Source organism: Cynocephalus volans, chromosome 5, assembly GCF_027409185.1.
Source record: "Cynocephalus volans isolate mCynVol1 chromosome 5, mCynVol1.pri, whole genome shotgun sequence".
NCBI lineage: Eukaryota > Metazoa > Chordata > Mammalia > Dermoptera > Cynocephalidae > Cynocephalus > Cynocephalus volans.
In genome coordinates this window covers 67,178,116-67,201,353 of record NC_084464.1, presented here as the reverse complement: position 1 = coordinate 67,201,353, position 23,238 = coordinate 67,178,116, and the positions used below count along the sequence as shown (strand labels likewise).

The following is a 23,238-nucleotide window of genomic DNA, read 5'->3' as shown; positions in this document are numbered from 1 at the left end:
TCATCCCAAACTATCCCTAGGCCTCCCGCAGGTTTGTCTTCAGTGCCTGCAGACTGACAAGTCAAATTTCAGAAGCAAAGTGCTCTCAATGGTTTATGATGCCTGAAATTCCCCTATGACATTATTTATACTATCATCATCAATTAAAATGTAAGTAAATAATAAAAATTAATTTTGAAAAATTAGAATTCTTTGGGAGAAAATATTTGCAAACTATGCATTCAACAAGGGATTAGTATCTAGAATGTACAAAGAACTCAACTCAATAGCAAGAAAAAAAATAATCTGTTCAAAAAATGGACAAATGACCTGAATAGACATTTCTCAAAAGACATACAAATGGCCAACAGTTATGTGAAAAAATGTTCAACATCACTAATCATCAGGGAAACGCAAATCAAAACTATAATGAGATATCATCTCACCCCTGTTAGAATAGCTATTATCAAAAAGACAGAAAATAAATTCTGGTGAGGATGCAAAGAAAGGGGAACTTTTATACACTGTTGGTGAGAATGTAAATTAGTACAGCCACTATGGAAAACAGTCTGGAGGTTCCTCAAAAAACTATAAATAAAATTATCATATGATCCAGCAATCCCACTACTGGGTATATATCTAAGGGAAAGAAAATCAGTATATCAAAGAGATATTTGCAATCCCAAGTTTATTGCAACGCTATTCACAATAGCCAAGATGGGAATCAACCTAAGTACCCATCAAGAGATGAATGGATAAAGAAAATGTGGTATATATACACAATACACAATGGAACACTATTCAGCCATAAAAAATAATGAAATCCTGTCTGTTGCAGCAATGCAGATGAACTTGGATAACATTATGTTAAGTGAAACAAGCCAAAAAGAGAAAAATACCCCATGTTCTCTTTCAACATGTGGAAGCTAAAAAAAGTTGATCACACAGTAGAGAATAGAATGGTGGTTACCTGAGGCTGGAGGGGGATAGTGAGAGATTGGTTAACAGATACATAAGTAGAGCTAGATAGGAAGAATAATATTTAGTGTCCTATAGCACTACAGGGTGACTATAATTAACAACAATTTATTGTGTAGTTCCAATTAGCTAGGAGAGGATTTTGAATGTTTCCAACACAAAGAAATGACAAATATTTGAAATAATGAAAAAAAAGAAGGTCAGTGGTTGCCAGGGTTTCAGGGGATGAGGGAGGGAGGGAGGGATGAATAGGTGGAACGCAGAGGATTTTAGGGCAGCAAAACTATTCTGTATGATACTGTAATAGTTAATACAGGACATTATGCAATAGGCAAAACCCACAGAACTGTACAATACAAAGAGAGAACCCTAACATAAAACAAACTTAATAATAATATGTCAGTATTGATTTATACTAATGCAACATCTCAATAATAGGAAAATCTGTGTACGTGGGTGCAGGAACCGTATGGGAACTATCTGTACTTTCTGCTCGATTTCTCTGTAAAACTAAAACTGCTATAAAAATAAAAGAAAAAAAAAGAATTCTTTTTATGATTAGCATTCCTCAAAACTGGCTATTTTAAGTCATAATCATAAATGGATGATTTCTACAAATCTATACAGAAGTTATCCAAAGACCAGAAACCTAACTATATAGACAGCACAATCCCGGGAAAAAGGCACCTTCACTATATGCTCTATGAAGACATCTCCAAGGGAAACAGAAAGAACTGAATATTCCACCAAAGGATCTGTGAGCAGCCAGCCAGTCTTAATCCTTCCCATCCAAGAGGTTTGCTTGCCCTATTCCATTGAGATTCAGGGAAGCTCTGCGTTCACAATAGATGAAGAGCTTTGAACTCTGTTTATAAAGGGAACTACAAAGAAGTATTATTGTTATGCTGCTTTTGGCTCTCTCCTTCATCTGCTATGCTCATAAGTTCTTACATGTACTGGAAGTACGAGATATTGAGGGTTTACTTTAAGAACATTATTATTACTTTTTTTTTTAACAAAAAAATAGGAAAACACGCAGATATAACTTTAGTTATGAAAACAAAGTGTATGGGATGATAGCTACTTTAGTATTAATGAGGTAAATAATATTTTTTTTTAAAGAGGTAAAAATGTTGAAAAGGAAAAATAGAACCATCTTAATCTTCCAAAAAAGGAAAATAAGAAATATGCTACAGTCAGTGCTAATAATACTACAGGCAAGAACTTAACAGAACCATACTTGAGGATCTGCAAAGCTAAGACCACACCTCAGAAGGAATTAGTGGTTCACAACCCTATCAGACCCAATGCTACCCTTCCTTAAATATTTTAATATTTAAAATGTTACAATACCTACTTTACTATCTCAAAACAAAATTTAGATAAATCTAGTTGCATTTCTTTAAATCAATAGACTTCCATAACTGAAATATAAAAGAAAAATAAAAGTAGTTTAAAAAAGAATAATGGTATAGATAACTGACCAGACACAATGCACTAGAAAACATGATCAAGTAGTTAGTGTATCCATTAATAGAAACACTGTGAATACACCACCTACCAATACACACTGGTATCATGTGTGCTGTTGCCTCAAATACCACATCAGCGACGTGCTTTTCCAAAAATGTGACAACTCACGAAAACATTCAGAACAAAACAAAGTATTATCTTCCATCAACTCACAGGATAGCCGCATTCCAGGAACAATCAGGGCATACAAAAAACATGGAAGGGAGAAAGATTTTGTGATGACTTATAAAACAGTATTTGGCTCTAGATTCAGGTCATTAGAAACAATTCGCTTTTGGGTTTTTGTCCACATAAATACAAAAAATCAAGATTTACATGGGAAAATTCATTGTTGTCCAGAACTATCCAGTGCATTATAGGTGCTCCAGCATCCCCATCTCCTGTCTACTAAATGCCTGTAATACCTGCCAATCATTGTTACAACCACCAAAAATACCACAAAGATGTCCAGAACATCTAGTGAGGGGAGATTATAGCCCCTATAGTCCAGAACCCCTGGACTGAACCAATAAGCCATCCTCCAAAACGGCCCATTTTGAAACAATCTGTGCATTTCCCTCTATGACATCTCTCTTGTGCACAGAAGCTAAGAAGAAAACCTACTCGTCCATAACTTTTCTTCTCTTGACCTATTAAATTAAATAACTCCCACCTCAAGCACAAATTATACCACTTAGATTTTAATTTACACTGATCTTTAAATATTACATGAGTCAACTGTTGAACATGAATTAAAACATACAATATGATCCAAATATGTTCCAAAAAAAAAAAAAGCTAAATAAAAGGTACTAGAGAATAAAAGCAAAAAGGGTATAAAAAAGCCATGGGCCAGATAATAAACCCCTCAACAACTAAATTGCATGAATATAATGAGTTCCCTAAAGACAGCATATATATCATAGTGGGAAAACTACTTACAGTGTATTTAATATATTTGGTTTCCATTTCTGCAAAGAACTCTCAGCTAAAATGAAACATCTTAGTAAAATTACAGTTAATGCTATAATTTTCTACAGTAATGTAAATCTCTAAACTCACACCTGTGTTTGTATATCCCTTTTGATGGGCCCTGTCACCTTAACTGTCAGCCTCTATTCCACTTCATCTCAGTGCTAGTGAAGGACTAGCTGTGAAGAAATCTGCTCATATAATTAGTAACATAGTTTGTCATTTACACATCTCAAAATATCTAGGAGTCTGATTTGGAGGAAGTTACTTAACCTCTCTGAGCTTCAGTTTCCTCACAGAACTGTTTGTGAAGATTAAATTATATAATCCATATAAAGCATTTAGCAAAGTGCCTGGCATTCAGTAAAGACATAACAAATGTTAGCCATTAGTGATTCTCTCCTCCTCTGTCTTTTTACATCACTAGGCAAATTCGGACCTTAATAAATCCACTCCTTATTCAGTCATTAATAAATATTCCTTCTTTAGGAAACAAGGACCCCATGCCAACTTTGGAAACAGTCCTCTGGGTTTTCTAATATTCATATAGAAGTTGATACTACCTGGATCAAATAAAAGGAGCTGGAATATATTTGGCTATTAAGCTCCAATATAGATGATTTAAAAAAAAAAAAAAAAAAAGGATTCTCTTGCCCAAAGCATCATGGAACACTGGAACGGGGAGAGCACACTTTGAGCAGCGATGAGCTGCAAGCAAAGCCAGACAGAAGGCAGGCATCGGCAGCTGGAGTATAGCAGAAGGCATCTGAAAGCCAGGGAGATCAGCAAGCAGCAGCAGGTCACGGATAAACGCAGTCAAGTCCAGAATAGGGACAGTAACTGCCTGTTCCTTTGTATGCCATCAGAAGGGCGGAAAGTAGCAGAATGGATATCTTCATAGGGCTTGGGCTAACTGGAGAACTGATGTTACTTAACTATTTATTCCTGCCTCTGTAACTCAGATTTAGCCACTCAATGACTAAGAACACAAAACAATTACTTTTTATGACTCCATTAGCCCTCCACACCCCTGGTTCTTATTCACATCCAAAAGACCTAAGAAAAGGCAATCTAACCTAGACTCTGAACTAGCCCATGACACATGACTTCAACCAAAAAGGATTAAATTTTCAGCGAACTTGAGGGAAGAAGGAAAGGTTAGAAAGATTATGGAATGAAAAAATAAAGTACTCATATGCATAAAAAACCTCAGTATCTTTTTTCATAACACCTTCAGAACATGAGTAACACTTCACCATGTAAATGTTTAAATATAGAGAATATTTAGCACTAAAGATGATATTTAATAAAATTAATTTCATTCTTTCATTAATTTCTTTCTTTTTTTTTTTTTTTTTTTTGTCTTTTTGTGACCGGTAAGGGGATCGCAACCCTTGGCTTGGTGTCGTCCGCACCACGCTCAGCCAGTGAGCACACCGGCCATTCCTACATAGGATCCGAACGCGTGTCCGCGGCGCTCCCAAGCGCCGCACTCTTCCGAGTGCGCCACGGGGCCGGCCCTCATTCTTTCATTAATTTCAACATTGTAAGACAATTAAGACATAGCTCCATATGTTGGAAACTTCAGCTAGTTTAAAGTCATACATTGTTTCAACGTCAAACTCACAGGCATTGAAAGTCATCAACAATGAGAATATACAGAATTCTACATTCAAAAGCCATATGAAGACTTTAAAAAAGAGAAATGACTTTCACAAGTTATTTTGAAAATTTTTACATATGCTAATTTTAGCCTTCAAGGGTAAGTCGGCTTGAATTCTCACATTTAGCCATAGCATCTCTTTGTTTAAGCTATCCTGTAATGAGCAAAATTTAATTTTGTAGCTTGATAAGAAAAATCCAAATTCTGTGAACTCTAAAATATTGCCAATAAAGACCATCTGCCATGGTGTATTTTTACTACTACACGCATAAATGGTTAGGGCTCAGTTAACTAGAAAATTCAAGGAACCTTTTCCCTATTCTCCAAATATAAAATTTATCAATATTTTACTATAGCTGCACAATAAATATACATAAAATAATACAAGGTTAGCTTCCATAATAATTTGATGTCAAAAACCACTATGAAAAACAAAGGTATATTTGTATACTGTACATATAAAAAGGAAGCCCTGTGCTAATGTCTTCATTTGAATCATTTGGAAAGAAATCAAAGGTATGCAATTGTAACAGAAACACAGAAAGAGTTCTATCTAAATCATAAAATTTCCTATTTAGATACAGAATAAATTGAAGTTTGCTAACCAACATAATCCCTCAAATCCAGTTCAATGGAAAGAGCTCATTTCATATATAACAACGTATCACCTAATATTTAACCCTAAGAAAGGATAAGTATTCCATGTTATTATACTCACCTGAAAGATGTCTAGCGTTTGTGCAAAAGAATAGAGACAAATCTTTTGAACTTCACTATTAAATTCAAACATTTACTGAATGCTCAGAGAGCACCATGCTTGGAACTGCCAAACTTGCCTACCTCACGGCCTTGAAACATAAAATAATTTACCTCCCCATTAAGAAGATAAGTTTGATCCTTGACTAAGGCTCTCTCCTTGACCTAACTCTAGTCAGGCTCCTGAATCCTCATTTTGACTAGGGCCCACATATTCTGTTTTAGCAAGAATCCTGCTACATCAGTTTAGGGGAAATCCTCCACCCTTGGTTTGACCATCCTGAATATCTTATCACCTTGGTCTCCCTTCAGCAAAAATCCTTAGGTCAGTTTAGCAAAGAATTGCCCTACCTCATATTAATTTTCCATTCACCAACCCACCCACTCCACCTCACCATGTATTTGGCTATAATTCCCACTTTTCCCATTGCATTTGGAGTTAAGCTCATCGCTCTCCCCTATTACAAAGCCCCTCTTGATTAAAGTCTTCCTTACCATCTCTAAAAAATGTCATAAATAATATTTTTCTTTAACACCTTTCATCTGATTAACAGTCCTTTCATTTAGGTCCGGAATTTCCATCAAGAGTTCTGCGAGTATGTATCTTACCATCCCACTTCACTCTTCTTGAGGATCCATTTCTACTCCTGTCACAGTCAATAGTTTGTCAGAAGTCCTGTGAAAAGCTTCCAGGCTTATCAAACACATGTGTTCTCTAGCCTGCTACTCTTACACATGCAACTCGTGTCTCATTGGCTGAAATTTACTGTGTCAAAAGATATAAAATGTGTGCGTACCCCTACATTGTGCAGGCACCACACAAAAACCACCTGGCAACTTATGAACAGGCGCACAATAACTTGAGCCCCAGAGAGTGGTATAAAGAGAGTCATTTATACCATGTGAATGGCATTTTCATATTTTAAGTAATAGAAATGGAGTAGACCACAATGATGAATGCACATTAAAAAGAGTTACAACAACTCAGTTAACCATGGAAACTACAATAAGGGCCAAAATGATCAGAAAACCATGACTATCTCAAGGCCAACTCACAAACATCTAAGAAATAATGACAGACAAGTAAACAAAAAACTATTTTTAAATTCTACACATGTAAAACTATTAAATCAATGTAAGATCTGTGTTCCAATGTTAACTGGAAAAAATCATCTAAAAGTTTCTAATAAATTCATAACTGACACTTTCAATAACAAATGACAAATTAAACTTTAACTCATGTTCACTGAAAAGAAGTTACCAGCCAAGAATGACATGAAATAATTTTAAGATAGAAGAAATTTAGGTTCCAAACTACAAGAAATGAGAAACAAATTTTAAATGCCAGGTGCAGGATAAGAAAAACTATTTTAAAATAAGCAAAAATAAACAATTCAAAGTTCTACAGGCACTGAACATAAATGGCAATTGAAAAACACTAGTTCTCTTTAATACGCAGTAGAGTTTTCACTTGTTTCATTGAGAATACTCCTTACGTCTTTGAGAATGCTCACCTTCACTGTCCTGCCATTCTGCACTATTGTAATAAAAAGCATTCTGTCATTAGATCTACTGGTATTTCAAATCAAATAAAAAATATTTTTTGACTCTCCTAAGGAGGTTTTAAAAAACATCCAAGTAAATTACAAGCTGCTGTCAGACTCTGGACAACAACAGCACAGAAACTCTTTGTCTAAGAGGCTGACAGCTGTCAAAGCCTGACCTTTCCTTAGCTGGCCAATGAAAGAAGCATTAATAGAATCTGTTTAATGTTACCCATTCACCTTTAATGTGACCCAATGTTAAGTCAATCAATTCAGCAATGACAAGTCCAAAATAATCCCCACAGATAGCCATATTTACTCATTTCTAATCCTTCTTAGAAATTTCAGATTTAAAATCCAAGCTATTTACATATAAGCCTAAGAATGAAAAGTATAAGCTTTTTTCTTTTTCAACACTTCATACTAAGGCCTTCTGCTCTATGTCCTAAAGATTCAGAATCTACTATCCAGTAGAAGCCCAAGTATACACTAGAAAAGCCAAAGTATAAATGTACTGCCTGAGTCAGAAATAGAATACCAAAGTTCCAGATCTGATAACTGGCCCCGTGCACCTCTTCCAAATTCTTACCCAATAAAATTACATCAGCCACAGCAATGTGAACAAAAACAAAATTTAAGAGAAAAATCTATGCAAAGGAATTAATGATCCCTTTTTCTGTACATGTTTCTCCATCAAAGTAAACACAATGTAACTTAGTTATAACACTGCATCTCCTCCTAATGTAAAAATATATTTTACAGAAGTAGACCAATATAAATTCATTGCAGCATTAAGGAAACTGAAAAGACAGAGAAATGCACACAAACACGGCACACAAGCACTATAAGTCCAGGCAGACTTTAAGACGGGTGCCAGCAATCCAGCTCCTATGACATGGAAAACCAAGATGGCTCCGCAGCTTCCCACCACCCTCCATTTCCTTCTGCCTCAACTTAGGCAGCAGATCACACGTCAGAGACCACCTCATACAACAAATGCTAATAACTTCTCTCCAATCCTTGCTTTGTCCTGAGTCTAAAAGCATCACTGATACCTGTTTTGGTATAACAGTTTCAAATGTAAACCAAATATTCTAACCAAAGTGCAGAAAATGTGCATGTTCCTACTAATGAAAAGGGAAAGGGTGAGAAAGCCTAAAATGTGAAGAGCTTACAGGGATCTGGGGGTCAACCTAATCAACAGCACGTGAATTCAGGTGACTTGATTACCTGTATCAGATGCCATGGGGAGTACGTGAAGAGGGAAAACGTCTCTGCCAGGAAAGTGATTGCAGTCTATCACGGGAATGGTTTTTCTGCCAGGCCCCCTGCAAAACTTTCTCACTCTGTCTTCCATGAATCCCCACCAGGCTCAAACATGTGATCAAGCTTTATATTCTACAGTTTATATTTCAAAAACATAAGGCATAATGTTTTCCACATTCTACACACCCCCTAAGAGGACTACCTCCCTCCCCATCTTATCCCCTCACTGAGAATCATTACACTAGAAAAACAAAACAGCCACACAAGAAGTTAAAGTTACTGTTCCCTTTAGAAACTGAATAAGACCACCCTGGGATGTACAAATGTGGATATTAATTTTCCCTTCAGTCAGTACTTCGATTTTACCCATATTTCTCCATCTTACTTTAATGCATATGTTTGTTGTAATGCACCTCAAATGACCTGCAGAGTGAAACAGGATATAAACAGATAAATAAATAATTATAACAAACAGTCTAGAAGCAACTATAGTAATATTAAAAACCATGATACTGACTGCCAACACACTTGTTAAGACTATGCATATATTTCCCATAAATTCCTGTTTACTAAAATAAAAAGACCCAAAATAGGGGTTTTCTTAATTGCAGCATAACATATCAATCCAGCTGACTCCAAACTTCTCCAACATACAGGCATTTGCTGCTTCTGTATCCTCTATAATATTACTAGTTAAGTATATGCCAGGCACAGTATTAAGCACTCTATACTCCCTATCTCATTGAAACCTCACAAATTTGTGAGGTGGGGACTGTTATTATCCCCATTTTAAAGATGAGGAAACTGAACTACAGATTAGAAAATTAACCTAAAATCACAGAGCTGATTGTCAAGCCTGTGACTTAATTTTACCCTACTGATGAGCCAACAAGTTAGCCTGTCACTATTTACAGGATGCTGGCAGAAAACCTAAGACTCCTGCATCACAAAGAACTTTAGTACTCATGTCACAGGAAGCAGCAGAAGAACCGGCATGTTTGTGTCATTCTCCTTGCCCCCATGTCCCATGGGGACAACACAATATAGCTCAGATGGATGCCCTGTGTACAGTGGGACTGCACTGTAGCTAAGGAACACTGAGAAACAATAGGCTTTTATAGCAAGCAGTAAGTAAGTCTCCTCTATATGCCAAAGGAAGATACCACTTCATCCTTCAAAGTTACTAGCTCAAAACACAGTTGTGAGAAATGGCCTGGGAAAACAGTAGTCATGACCAGGCATTCTTAACATATCCAGCAAAATGTGCAGGAGCACAAGAGACCCATGGAGGAGTCTCTCCCAACACTGATATTTGCTGGAGGGAGGAACCAAACTCAGCAATACACCAGAGCCTGAACTTTTAACCACTATTAATAAAACACATTCCAAATTTTAACTTTGTTTCTTGAATTTAAAACTATAATTACAGAGGCCATTAAGGCTTCTGGTCAAGCATGGCAAACTGAACATAAATGTTTATTTCCATTACTTCCAAAACCCAGTAAAAATAACAATAAAATATAAAAAGAGTATAAACCACCAATGACAAATACAACAGTGGAAGAGAGAGGTCAACATGTTTTTAGAAAGTGAATGAAAGTACGTTAACTGATTCAGAAGAGAAGAGGAAGCTACAACCTAAATCCCAGAGAAAGTAATTCTGAAAAGAAAAGAAATAATATGACCTCAGAGAACACCAGAAAAATTAATAAATTAGAAGCACCATATACAAAAAATGAAAGATATAAGTTAAGGAATGCAAAACAATAAGGGATTAAATAAAAATCACCATAAAAAAAAGTAAGCAGTACGTTCCTGGCTCTCTGGTCACTATGAAATGAGATTGGAGGCTTCCTCTCTGAAATCTTGACTTTGGTAGAGGTCATCCAACAACCAAAATTTTTTTAAGTGATTAAGTAATTAGGACTTCCAGTCAAGATGGCGGAATAGACAATCTCCAGTGTCACTCTCTCCCACAATCAACCAATTTACAATTATTAAAAAGCAACAACTGCCTAGCTGGAGCCACTAAAGCCCAGGAGAAGAGGAGGAGAGACCTACTTGAAGATGGAAGAAACTGGAATGAGAGAAAGAAGGGACTGCTCAGATCATTTCTAGCCCCAATCACTTCAAGGCTGGAGCTGCTCTGCTGAGCACACAGAGCAAGAGCTGGCAAAAGCCATAGCTGTGCCCTTCGTATGAAGTTGCTTGGAGGCTGCAGGGGAAAAGAGGGCCTTGGTGGCCTCCAGGCCAACTAGACCACTAACAGCGTTCCCATGTACCCACATAGGAGCAAGGAGCCACAACAACTGAAAAAAGGAGCCATTCAGAGGCCAATGAGTCATTGCAATGGACCAGCATATGGCCTGTCCCATGGGAAGTGTTTAGGGTGGGGGCGATGAGGGAGACAGGCCCACCAAGGGAACATAGGAGCACAGCATGGACAGCTGATCTGCCCTCCAATCAGCACAGGACCACTCAGTGGAGACCAGTCAGGAATAGAGAACTGCAGGGGGCGTAGTTTGCTGAAAAGACTCAGGCCCAGACCAGAGTTTCCATGCAACCCAGGTGTACCAGACCTCATAAGACCCAGAAGTGCTTACAAGGTCAACAATTAAAACCTGAGCTGCACAAAAAGCCTTCCCCAGGGAATCAGCAGCAAAGCAACAATCTACCTCAACCACAGGGCTCAAGTGCTTGTTCCCACAGGAAGTTCCCCATTTTAGAAGTAAGCAAAGGACAACAAATTAGTTCCAGTGCAGAGTTTAAGTGGTGGGGTTAGCTAATAATCCAACACAGATCTGAAAGAAAAACAAAAACCCACAGATCAGAGACAAAATTTTGATATTAACCAAAAAAGTTCTAATACCACCAAAAAACACCTATAAAACCTAGAAGGACCAGAAGCCCCCCAGGCTCCCAAGCTGGGGTGAGGGGCACAGGGTGCTCAGCCATGCCCCCCAGCATCCACAACCAGCCCAGCAATGACCACCAGGCTGCTACCAGAAGCACTTCAGGCTCCCAAGCCAGGGTGGGGGGGCTGAGGGTCTCAGCCATGCCCCCACTGAGGCATACATCCAGCCCAGCGGCGACCACCAGGCCATCACTGGAAGCTCCCCGGGCTCCTAAGCCAGGGTGGGGACACCGAGGACCTAAGCCACACCCTCCGATGTCCACATCCAGCCCAGTGATGACCACCAGGACACTGCTGGAAGTGCCCCAGGCTCCTGAGACAGAGTGGTGGGGGGCCCAGGGCCTCAGCCACGCCCCCCCCATGTCTGCATCTAGCCCAGCCACAACCACCAAGCTGTCATTGGAAGAACCCCAGGCTCCCAAGCAGAGGTGTGGGACCAAGAGCCTCAGTCACGGGCCCTCCCCAACATTTGCATCCAGCCCAGCCACAACCACCAGTCTACCACCAGAAAAGCCGCAGGGTCCCGAGCCAGGGTGGTAGGGGGCCGAGGGCCTCAGCCACGCCGCCCCAACATCTGTATCTAGCCCAGCCATAACCTCCAGGCCACCGCCAGAAGCATGGGCTCCCAAGCTGGAATGGGGGGGCCAAGGACTTCAGCCACATCCCCTGACATCCACATCCAGCCAACCATGACTGAGCTGCCACTGGAAGCCCCTGGGCTCCTCTGCCAGAATGAAGGGGGAGTGACATGGCCTTGACTATGCCCCCTCCTCCCATCCTCATCCTCCCTTCCTATCCACCTCCCCCTTCTTCTCTCCCTCTCCACCCCAACTGCTCCACAAAATCCTAGAATGTAAAAAATAATAATAATAATCTCTAAAGTAAATAAGTATATAAGAATCTTGTGCACCCGCATGTGCGCATAAACTCCAAACTTCCAATTGACTTTTTAGTATCTCAATCTTAAACAAAAAACCAAGGTTCATTAGACATTCAAGAATAACAAAATGAGGAAAACATTCAACACAAAGACTACATAAAACAGATGAACTAAATAAAGGAACAAGAGGTGAACAGACAATGAAAGGAGCAGAAGAACTCTGCAATTAATAATCTTCAAAAGAAAAATAATATATTCATGAAACAAAAACAGAAGGCAATAAAAAGTAGAACCAGAAAAGACTGTTAAAAATTATAAACAAGAGAGCAGAAAAAATAAATAAATAGAAAATTTTGAAAATAATTGAAGAAATTTCCCAGAATGTAAAACAAAAAGATAAAGATTGGATATCAGGACAGAAAAGAAGAATCACTGACACTGGATTTCAGTACAATTCGAATGCCAAGTAACAAGAAATTATAAAGAGAACATAGAAAACAGAAAGGAAGAATTATAAGAATAATAAAAAGAAATTTCCTAAACTGATAAGCCCAAATCTTAGGATTAAAAGGGCCCACCAATAAATGAAAAAAGATCCAGACATCATCACAAAATTTCACAGTAGCAGGGGTGGGTGGTGGGAATGTCAAAGTACATAAATTTACATACTAGTAATCAGAAATCAAAACGGAATCAGGCCTCTCAAGAGCAACTCTGAATGCTAAAAGATAATGTAGTAATACCTTCAAAATCCTGATGAGAAATTATTCCCAACCTTGAAAGGTAAAGGCAAATTTCACTCTAGTGTGATAATATAATAAAGACATTTTTACACAACCTAGAACTCAAAAAATTTACCTCTGTTAATGTATAAAGATATAATTTGTATGACAATATAGCACAATGACAGGAAGAGGGAACAGCGCATATGGGAGCAAAGCTTTTGTGCACTCTTGAAAATAACATGTTAATCCCAACTAGATTGTTTTAAAATAAAATGGTAATTGTAATTCCCAGGAAAACCACTAGGAAAATAACTCAAAAAAGTAGGAAAGTAAACAGCAAAGTAATTAAAACGGTACCCAAGACAGTATCTGTTTAAAACAAAGAAGGCAATAACACCGGGGATATATTCTAAGATCCCCCCTGCCCCACCGAGTCGATGCCTGAAATGCCAATAGTACCGAATTCTATACATACTACTTTTTTCCCTATAAATACATACCTATGATAAAGTTTAATTCATAAATTAGGCACAGTAAGATATTAACAATAATAATAAAATAGAACAATTATAACAATATACTGTAATAAAAGTTATGTGAATGTAGTCTCTCTCTAAATATCTTACTGTATTACACTCATCCTTCTTCCTGTGATGATGTAAGATAATAAAATGCCTATGTGATGAGAGGAAGTGAGGTGAATGACACAGGCATTGTGACTCTATTATATGAAATGCCCAGAATAGGCAAATCCACAGACAGAAAGTAGATCAGTGGTTGCCAAGGATTGGGGGAGGGAAGAATGGAGAGTGACTACTAACGGGTATGGGGTTTCATTTTTAGGGTAATAAAAATGTTCTAAAATTAGATAGAGGTGATGGTTGCACAACTCATAATTATAATAAAAACTAATCAATCGTACATTTTAAAATGGTAAATTTCAAGATATGTAAATTATATCTCAGTAAATCTATCATAAGAAATTACACATGACAATATGTTGAGATACTCTAGAACAAAAAATATATCTTCTCAAGGACACTTTTCTCTGTGACCTAATAAAAATCAGTAATTTCAAAAACAGCAAAAAAAAAAGTTTCTAATATGAAAGGATAAATTAACTATAATTGATAAGAGCAGTAATGGACTTCACCAAGTATCAAAGTAAAAGCAAAGTGCAAGATCCAATGGTTTGGGTCAGGTGGACTTGCACAGGACATATGTCTATGCCCAGGTAGATGTTATTTGGAAACCTCATGGGCCTCTTATAATAAGTAAATGAGAGAAACTATAGAAAGTGCCTCCCTAGCACATAATAGACACTAAATATCTACTAAATGTTTGTTCATTTCCCTTCATGCAGCCTCTTTCCCCCAACTCATATAACCCATAGTGTTCCTTCCTACAGTGGGCATTTCTTCTACTTGTCAGACAGGACAATGTCTTTCACTCATTCCAGCTTCTACTTTTTTATTTTATTTAGCCTCAAGCCCCTCATTCCATACCAAAATAGAGTCTCAACCAGTCCTACTACCATCTGACTGCTCTAAATCTTCCAAAACAGAATTTTTCTACTTTCCCACTGCATCATAGATCCACCTGAAAGACAAAAATTCTATTTCCACGCACATTTATCCCTGCTAAATATGTCCTGACTTTTCCTGTTTTATATAATTACAATCTGTAAATCATTCACATTTATATGCAAAACTTTTTTAAAACTGTTCAGATAGATTTTACTGACAATTGACTTAAAGTATTACCTCCTCTCAACTTCACTACTGCAAATAAGTAACTATCACTTGTCTGTTTTCTTTAATTCAGTATTAGATTTAAGACTGTGGCCTGCAAAATTTTGGTTAAAGATGAACTTTTATAAACTAAACCTTTTTGTGCTTTAATAAACCACATATTTAATAAAGCAACTAAATGTGAAGCTCTGTTACTGAAGAACCTCTTTTCCTCTAGTCACAGAGAAGGAAAGGTTCATTGTGCAAAACCATTAACTACTCTTTTACACAGGTACTAAGAAAGGGAATGTACAAACAATGGAACTGCACACATTAGTACCAGCATTTACAGGCAAAAGGGAGGGATGAATGGTGAAAACAATTGGAAATGACTATAAAAATATACTTACAGCCTCAAACTGCAAATGGCTATCCTTTAAAAAACTTTGAACTTTATCCTTGGGTAAAATATTGAATCGAAATCGAAGGAGATCCATTTCTTGTTGAATAAACCAGCGTCTAAGATCTTCTCTACAATGGAGAAAGGGAAATTATCAGTATAAATTAAAAATCCAATGATTATTAAATCTAAGAAATTTTTATGAAGCAATATTCAAACACGAGCAAGATGCCAATAGACTACAAGTAAAAGCATATAGGTCCTCTATTATGATAAATAAAATATGAATACCACATACAACAATCTTCCAGGATGTGTTGGATATGAGATAGAGGGGTGTTATGAACATAAAAACAAAAGGGTTAAACACAGACTACTTCGAGCCTAGCTGCATTATTATCGAATAACATAAAAGAAAATAGTTAATTGCATTTAATGTGACTGCAAAATAGAAATTTACATTAGAAAATGGAGTACTCCTTTGGTCTGAGATGGTTTCATCAATGCCAAATAAACACCAAATTTTTTAAGAGTAACTTTATCACTGAAAATATTATGATCAGATGAACTTTACAAAGTAAACTTTGCTTATAGCTTTACAGTTTATAATTTTGCAAAATTTAATATGCACAAGTACATCTCAATTTTTAAAAACTAATATAAAAATATATTAATTTATAAAGCTGATACCTAATGAGTATTACCGTTATATTATAAAATAATTACCCTATTACATTTAAAATATGATTTTATTTTATTTGAGGTGACTTTCACAGATTGTCAGTAATTAATTTACTGTGTAAACTGCATAAACTATTAAAGAAAAACTCTAGGACCAAAGCTGGTAGGTAATTTCTCAATTATTATCTTGGGATAGCACGCAATTCAAGATTCTCACTTAATAAGCCTACTAATAAAAGAAACAACCATAACTGTATTACTTGGCCAAAATTAATATAGGGGAAAAATTGTTTAAAAACAAAAAGCAACTAACTCCTTCTCCCTCTGGATGGTACTACGAACTTATAAGAAACCAACTACCAACAAAAGGGTCTTAGATCTTATAGGTCCATACATCTTAAATACTAAAAACCAGTATCAAATTCACATATGTGTCTGATTCATTGTTTCTTATAAATATTAACACTTTTCTTCTAAAAAAGTATCAAAAGTCCTTCTCCTAATAGAACCCCTTTCAATTTTATATTCCAAATGAAAAGTCTCTACTATAAAGTTAAAAACTGTTTCATCAGGCAAAATTATGCAACTTTTTTTGGTATTTTTTAGTACACAACTTGTTTCAAGCAATTCACTGCAACAGTGTTCAACCTTTAACCTACTCTAGTTCCTCATGTTATTTTGAGTTTTTCTACATTCAGTAGAATATATTAATTTTCCATATACCAATTTATAACCCAAAATACCAGATTTAACTATGAGAAGCATAAACGTATACTCACGACTGACAATAAGCAAGACGCAAAATAAAATGAGAAATATGATCTCTTCTTCTTGGTTCATATTCATCTTCTAAGTTTTCCTTAAAAATAATGACACAAGACATCAGGACTCACTGCTTTTGTTCTAACTCAGTGGGCCCTCACACCACCCCTGCAAACAATTGGCAATGTCTAGAGACATTTTTGGTTGTCACAACTGGGAGATGCTACCGGTATCAATGGATAGAGGCCCAAGATGCTGCTAATATTCTACAATGCACAGGACAGCGCCTAAGACAAAGAATTATCTGACCCAAAATGTCAAAAGTGTGAAGGATGAAGTATCTGCTCTAACCGATTTATAAGCATGTCTTCACATGTATTTTTTCTCCTTCGTCACCAGAGCTAGAGTAAGAGCTCAGACCCATCTAGTGCCCTCTGTGGGTCATCTTTGGCTCTGTGTCTCTTATTCCTCCTGGAGCTAGTTTTCACACTTGTTGTCCTCGATCCCCTTTATAGAAGCAAACTGTGGTATTAAGTTCCAAGAAGTTATCCGACTGAACTGGTCCAGTCTGCTGTGAGAAGAGGGTCCAGTGAAGAAGTGTAATGAGAAGTACCCCTGAATGTAGATGTCCCTAAAGCATCACCACTGGTTTTTCTTTCCATGAAACATAATAAAGTCAGCCATTTATTAAGGAAAAATAAATAAATAAATAATGACACAAATAAAATAAATGCATTATGATGGTAAGAGGTATGAAAAAATACTGAGTCAGCATAAGCCAATGGTAAAGTAAAAGTCCCAAAAACACATTTCTTAAAATGATTTTCAGGATAATTATCATTTTACTTAAGTTATCAATCAAGGGAAACTGAGAACTCTTCCAGCAAAAACCCCCTGGGTTTGGACCCCACTATTATCTTCCTATCAACCCCTCTCTTTTAACTTTCTTTTTTATCCAGTCCATACCCAAGTACCACCACTTCAGCTACTTCTTACATCAACCCTCAACTTCTTTAATTTGCCAATTTGTCAAAACCTAGATTCTAAATTAATCTACAGCTACACTCTGCAGTACTATTTCCAAAATGCTGAGAACCTTTGGAGAAAAAAATCCACAACTATGGGAATTTGGAGTATAAAATTCCACAGCTTCTAACCTCAACTGGACCGTTGCCAATGCCAAGGAATCTTTATTCAAGTCCAAAATAGTAAGAGCAAACATGTCTTGAGCATTCTCTAGGTACCAAGCACTGCTTTAAGCATTTTTAATGAATTAACCATTGTAAAAACCCTATGAAGTAGGCACTATTATACCCTTATCTCAAAGATGAGGAAACTGAGGCATAGAGAAGTCATAATTTGTTTAGGATCACAAAGCTTATAAATAGCAGAGCTGGAATTTGACACATAACCATCTCCTTCCTCACTTCTTAGAAAAGCTGTTTCTATCCTCACCAGTTGGCCCAAGGCCTCTACCACAGCACCTTACCCTTCTTCTCAAAAGATGACTTCATCTACTTTACAGAAAATAAAGGCCACCAGGAAGACTCCTTCCGCCCCAAGCTTCTGCATCCACATGTTGTGTTGCCTTCCCTTCCATCTCTGCAGACAAAGCATTTCTTCTCCCTCTTATATAAAGCTAATCCCTGCACCTAAATAAACCTTCCAGCCCACTTGCTCTTGCCTCTTAAGAACCCTGATTCATCAAATGTTCTCTCAAGGTATCTACAAGCTCCCAGCCTCTTCTTTCTATTCTAGACCTTTCTGCTCAGCTTATAAATGTGTTTAAGTACAAAAATGTTTTGAAGGGTACTTCAAAAAGTTTGTGGAAAATAGAATTAAAAGATAATACCAAATCTTTCCATGAACTTTTTGAAGTTCCCATGTATGTAATACACTTAAAACAAAGTCTGGAATATAGTAAGAATAATATAAATGCATTCTGTTGTTATCCTGTATTATTATTATTAATATCATATCATTATTTCTGAAACTCCAGCCTTCCACGTCTCCTATGACACTACTATCCTGGTTCATCTCCTGCTTCCCAGACTCCTCCCATTCCACTTCAACTTAAATACTGGTATTTCCTCATGTCAAGTCCTCCACCATCTTCTCTTCTCACTCAAATATTTTCTGAGGGTGCTCTCACCTTCTCCTGATGATTCTAACCTTCCCCTAATCCTACACTCCCACTACAGATGTCTTCTAAGTCCAGACTTATATATCCAGTTGTCCACTAGACATCTCCACAGGCACCTCAAATTCATGTTTAGAACTAAATTCAACATCTTCCTTCCAAGACTTGCTTCTCCTCCTGAATATCCCATCTCAAAATATCACCAGCATCCAGTTAATAGTCCTAACTAGAAACCTGGGTGTTATTTATAACTCTTTTCTCTCCTTTCCCCCTGCAACCAGTCACTAAAATCTTTTTGATTCTACCTTCTTAATATCTCTTCAGTCAGTCCCCTTCTCTCATTTAATTCAGACTCTCATCATCTCCAGGCTCCTAACTGGTTTCTCTATCAGACATGACACTGTCAATCTGATGCTGGCCGTCATCTTCCCAAAATAAAAATCTGATCACATGTCAAAATGCAATTCCAACACTACCTCCTCTGGAAAGCCTTCCCAAACCTCCCCAATCTGAGCTGGGTAATTATATGTGCTCTTGGAGTTCCTGGAGCAAACAATAACAGCATTCCTCATCCTATACTGCACAAGATGCATTAGACAATATCTGGAGACGTCTAGTGGGTAAAAGCCGCAGATGCCACCAATCATCATACAATACACAAGACAGTCCCTGCAACAAGGAATTATTAGGCCCAAAATGATGATAGTCCCGAGGCTAAGGAACCCTGCCATATTATGATCATCTAACTACATGTCAATCATCCGTAGTAGATTATAGGTACCTTCAGGCAGAGTCTATGCTGCATTAGTCTTTATATAAGCCCTGTGCCTAATACAAGATCTTTCCTACAACTGATACTCAGTACATACAAACTGAAGGAACTTTTTTCCTCTTTTACTTACTCTGAAGGAAAACTTGAGTTTTCGAATTTCAGCCTCCAACTTACTCTGGTATTCCTCAGTTCCTTTCACATAGCTCACACCAAGATTTTCAACTGATTTTAGCACTGAAAAAGAAAAGGAAAAGAAAAAGACATAAATGCAAGGTAATTTTAAAAAACTAAATCCAAGACAAAAACCTACAGATAACAATTCCCTAGTAATTTGTTTATAGAACATGACAAGTTATAACAGTTTTATTTTCTGCAAGTACCTTATATAAACTATATGTTTGTAAGAGGATAATGTCTATCTATGTGCAGAAAATATCCATGTCCAACAGCATAATCTAATACCAGAGATTCTCAACCAGGGAAGAGGAAAGGATGGTGAATAATCACTGCTGGACTGAGCCACTGTTGTTGAAAATGGAAGTGTCCGTATGGGGAAAAAACTAAGCACCCTTTGTTTGCTTGCTTGATGTGGAGCTGCCTGTTAGTCAGTCTGCTTCATTTACTCATCAGAAAGGCAATAGCCCTTCCTTTCCTGACGAAGCAAAGGAGAGGACACAATAGTGAAGGAGGGCCATCCAATCATCCAAATGATTCATCCTGAATAGATGCTACCTATTGTTCGGAAGTTCCTGAAGCCCTTTATCAATCCTTCCTCAGTCGAATTCTTCTCTTGAGGCGTTTTTGAGATCAAGAATGAAAAACTGGGGCTGGCTGCTTAGCTCAGTTGGTTATAGAGTGTGGTGTTGTAACACCAAGGTCAGAGGTTGCGATCCCCATACAGGACAGCCACAAAAAAAAAAAAAAAAATGAAGAAAGAAAACCTTCTCAACTGCCTCCTGAATATAAATCCATGTCCCACAGGTACCTCCTTATTATGGTATCCATACCAAACTAATCATCTTCCCCTCATTTCTCCTGTTCCTACTATCCCCATCTCCACTAGCAGAGCTTCTATCCACCAGATCATCCAAACAGGAACTTCAGCCACTCCATACCTGCTCCCTCAGCTCCCTCAATCTTCACATCTAACAGTCACCAAATCCACTCAATAATACCTCCTCAGTGTCCCTTAAATCTCTCCCTTCCTATCATTGTCATTGTCACTACCTTAGTTCAGGCCCTTATCATTTCACCTAAGTACCAAACCCAAGAGATACCTTTCAATCATCATCTTAATTCCTATGAAGCATCTCACACTGTTAAGCTTTCTAAAACGCTTTTCTCCCTTACCTTCACTCTTTTATTCAATGAACAAGCACTGAGTACTTCTTCTTTATATTAACAGTTCTTACTCTCCTCTAAGAATGATTAACGGTATTTCACCTTTCCCAATTTTCCCACAAGGACATCCTGGATTATAAACTCTGAAGACAGTGCTAGTATTTCTACTTCATTTCATATCTAGCTCATTCCTTTCTTCCATCAACACATGGAAGATAAGCAGGCCCCCAGGACAGTGGCCGCATCCTTCTTACACCCCAATATTAACACATTAGCATGGCACAAAATGCACTTAGTTATCCATACTTCTCCATCCACCCTGAACTTGTCACTGTTCCCTCAAACATGACATTCTCTTTCATGCCTCCAAGACTTTGTATAGGCCATTATCTCAGCTTGGAAAATGCTACACTTCTTCTGTGTTAGAAAATTTCTATTCACACTTCAAAGTCAAGATAACTTTTTTATTATTATTATTTTTTGTTTGTTTGTTTTATCATTACACAACGTAAACATTTTTTGAAGCCCTTTACCAATTTCTCCCTAACCCTTTTTTGGGGGGACAGCTGGAGGGTTCGGGGATCCAAACCCTTGACCTCAGAGTTAACACTGTGTTCTAACCAACTGAGTTAACTGGCCAGCCCATATGATATGATAACATTTTAACTTCTCTAAGAATGTTTACTTAATCAGATTGAATCAGTCACTCCCATTTCTATGCTTCAACAGCATTACTATTTACTTCTACTGAAGCAATTAAAATACTGAATTATGACTATCATTTTGGAAGTCTAATTCCATGTATTAGATATACAGCTTCAACAAAGAATTACATCATTCATCTTAAAATCCCCGCCACCTAGAACATAGTGGCACTCAATAAATATGCGTTGTACAATAAATAAATGAATGAGTAGCAAACCCTCAATAGCAAATCCTCAACTAATATTTGCTTAATGGATTTCTGAACAAAGGAAATAAATTATCTTCATTCATTCCCACAAAGTATAAGTGATCTTCTCAAGAATACATACATTCCAATTCAAACGTCACTTACATTTAACTCTAGCAATAGCCAAGTTTTCAAACTCTATCAAAGATATGTTTTCAGAAGGTGGCTGCAAGTAAAACTGAAGGCTGTGAGGGTAGCAAGCATTCCTCTGGTCACCTGCCAACCTAAGCTTCCTCCGATTTCCTCCAGTAAACTGCATCTTGATCACCTGGGAAGGAAGTACACAAACAGGTTAAAGTGATGGAAATTGGAGTTGAAAAGAAAACAACAATCAAAAAACACAAAAAATAATTCCATATACACAGAGGAAAAAAATATTAAAGATGAAGGCATGCACAAAATATTAGCAGTGGTTATCCTTGAGTAATGTCTTTCTGTATTTCCCAGATTTTATACAATACACCTGTAATAATTTTGTAATGGGGTGGAGGTGCTAGAGGAGATGCAGGTGGTGGTCCTAACTTTCAGCAACATGAAGGTGATGCTGCCTGCTCACTACAGACCTCTGTGTCATCGCCCTTACATCTCTGCAGTCCCAAGAGTTAAGACGAGATTGTATGTGGGCTGCAGTCCCGAGCTCGGAGGAAAGAGCGGTAGGTTCTGGCTAGAGGAGAGACAATGGACTGGGTACAATTCCTCACTTCTTATCTTATGACCCTGAGAAACAGAACTGTCTTTTGGATCCAGTCTTTCAGAAATCCTTTTTGGGAGCATTCATGGTGTCTTATTATTCCCAACCACGATCCTCCCCAACTCCTCTCTGGCACCCGCGTCTCTGCCCCAACCAACCAACCAACCAAAACTCCCACCCCGCAAAGTCAATACTTCTCCTACCGCCCGCAAAGGGATCTCCCTTTTTTTCTCGACTTGCAACCCTCAAAACCAGGATTGCTCTCCGCCTTAAATCTGCAGTGGTTTCTCTCGCCGGCAAGTACCCAAACTCGAGAAAACACAGACGCTGACAGTCGCTTTTCCGGGTGGCGGGAAATTTCACATCGAACCGGAAGCGGAAGCAACTGACACAGAAGACCCGCCCTCCCAGCGTCCCGCCCACCCCGCACGGGCCCTGCGCATGCTCAGCGGGGTGCGTCTGGGGACCGAGGGCGTTTCATCCACTTTGCGAGCTTAAAAACTTTTGAATACGAGTTTGGGGGATTTGGTTTTGTGTTTATTTGTTTTCAGATTTTAAGCTGTTCCTCCTGTATGTGGAG

General features: G+C 37.7%; 1 protein-coding gene across 1 annotated transcript in view; it reads right to left on the bottom strand.

Moving 5' to 3' along the window:
- PRIM2 (DNA primase subunit 2) overlaps positions 1 to 22,995 on the bottom strand; it is a 290,408-nt gene extending 267,413 nt beyond the window's left edge. Inside the window, exons 1-5 of the mRNA XM_063096879.1 lie at positions 22,862 to 22,995; positions 22,073 to 22,235; positions 19,805 to 19,908; positions 16,780 to 16,859; positions 15,330 to 15,450 (exon numbers count right to left, since the gene is read on the bottom strand). Of these exons, the coding sequence (XP_062952949.1) occupies positions 15,330 to 15,450; positions 16,780 to 16,859; positions 19,805 to 19,908; positions 22,073 to 22,226 (459 nt within the window). The 5' untranslated portion in view covers positions 22,227 to 22,235; positions 22,862 to 22,995. The remainder of the gene's footprint in view (positions 1 to 15,329; positions 15,451 to 16,779; positions 16,860 to 19,804; positions 19,909 to 22,072; positions 22,236 to 22,861) is intronic.
- Positions 22,996 to 23,238: the final 243 nt, after the last annotated feature.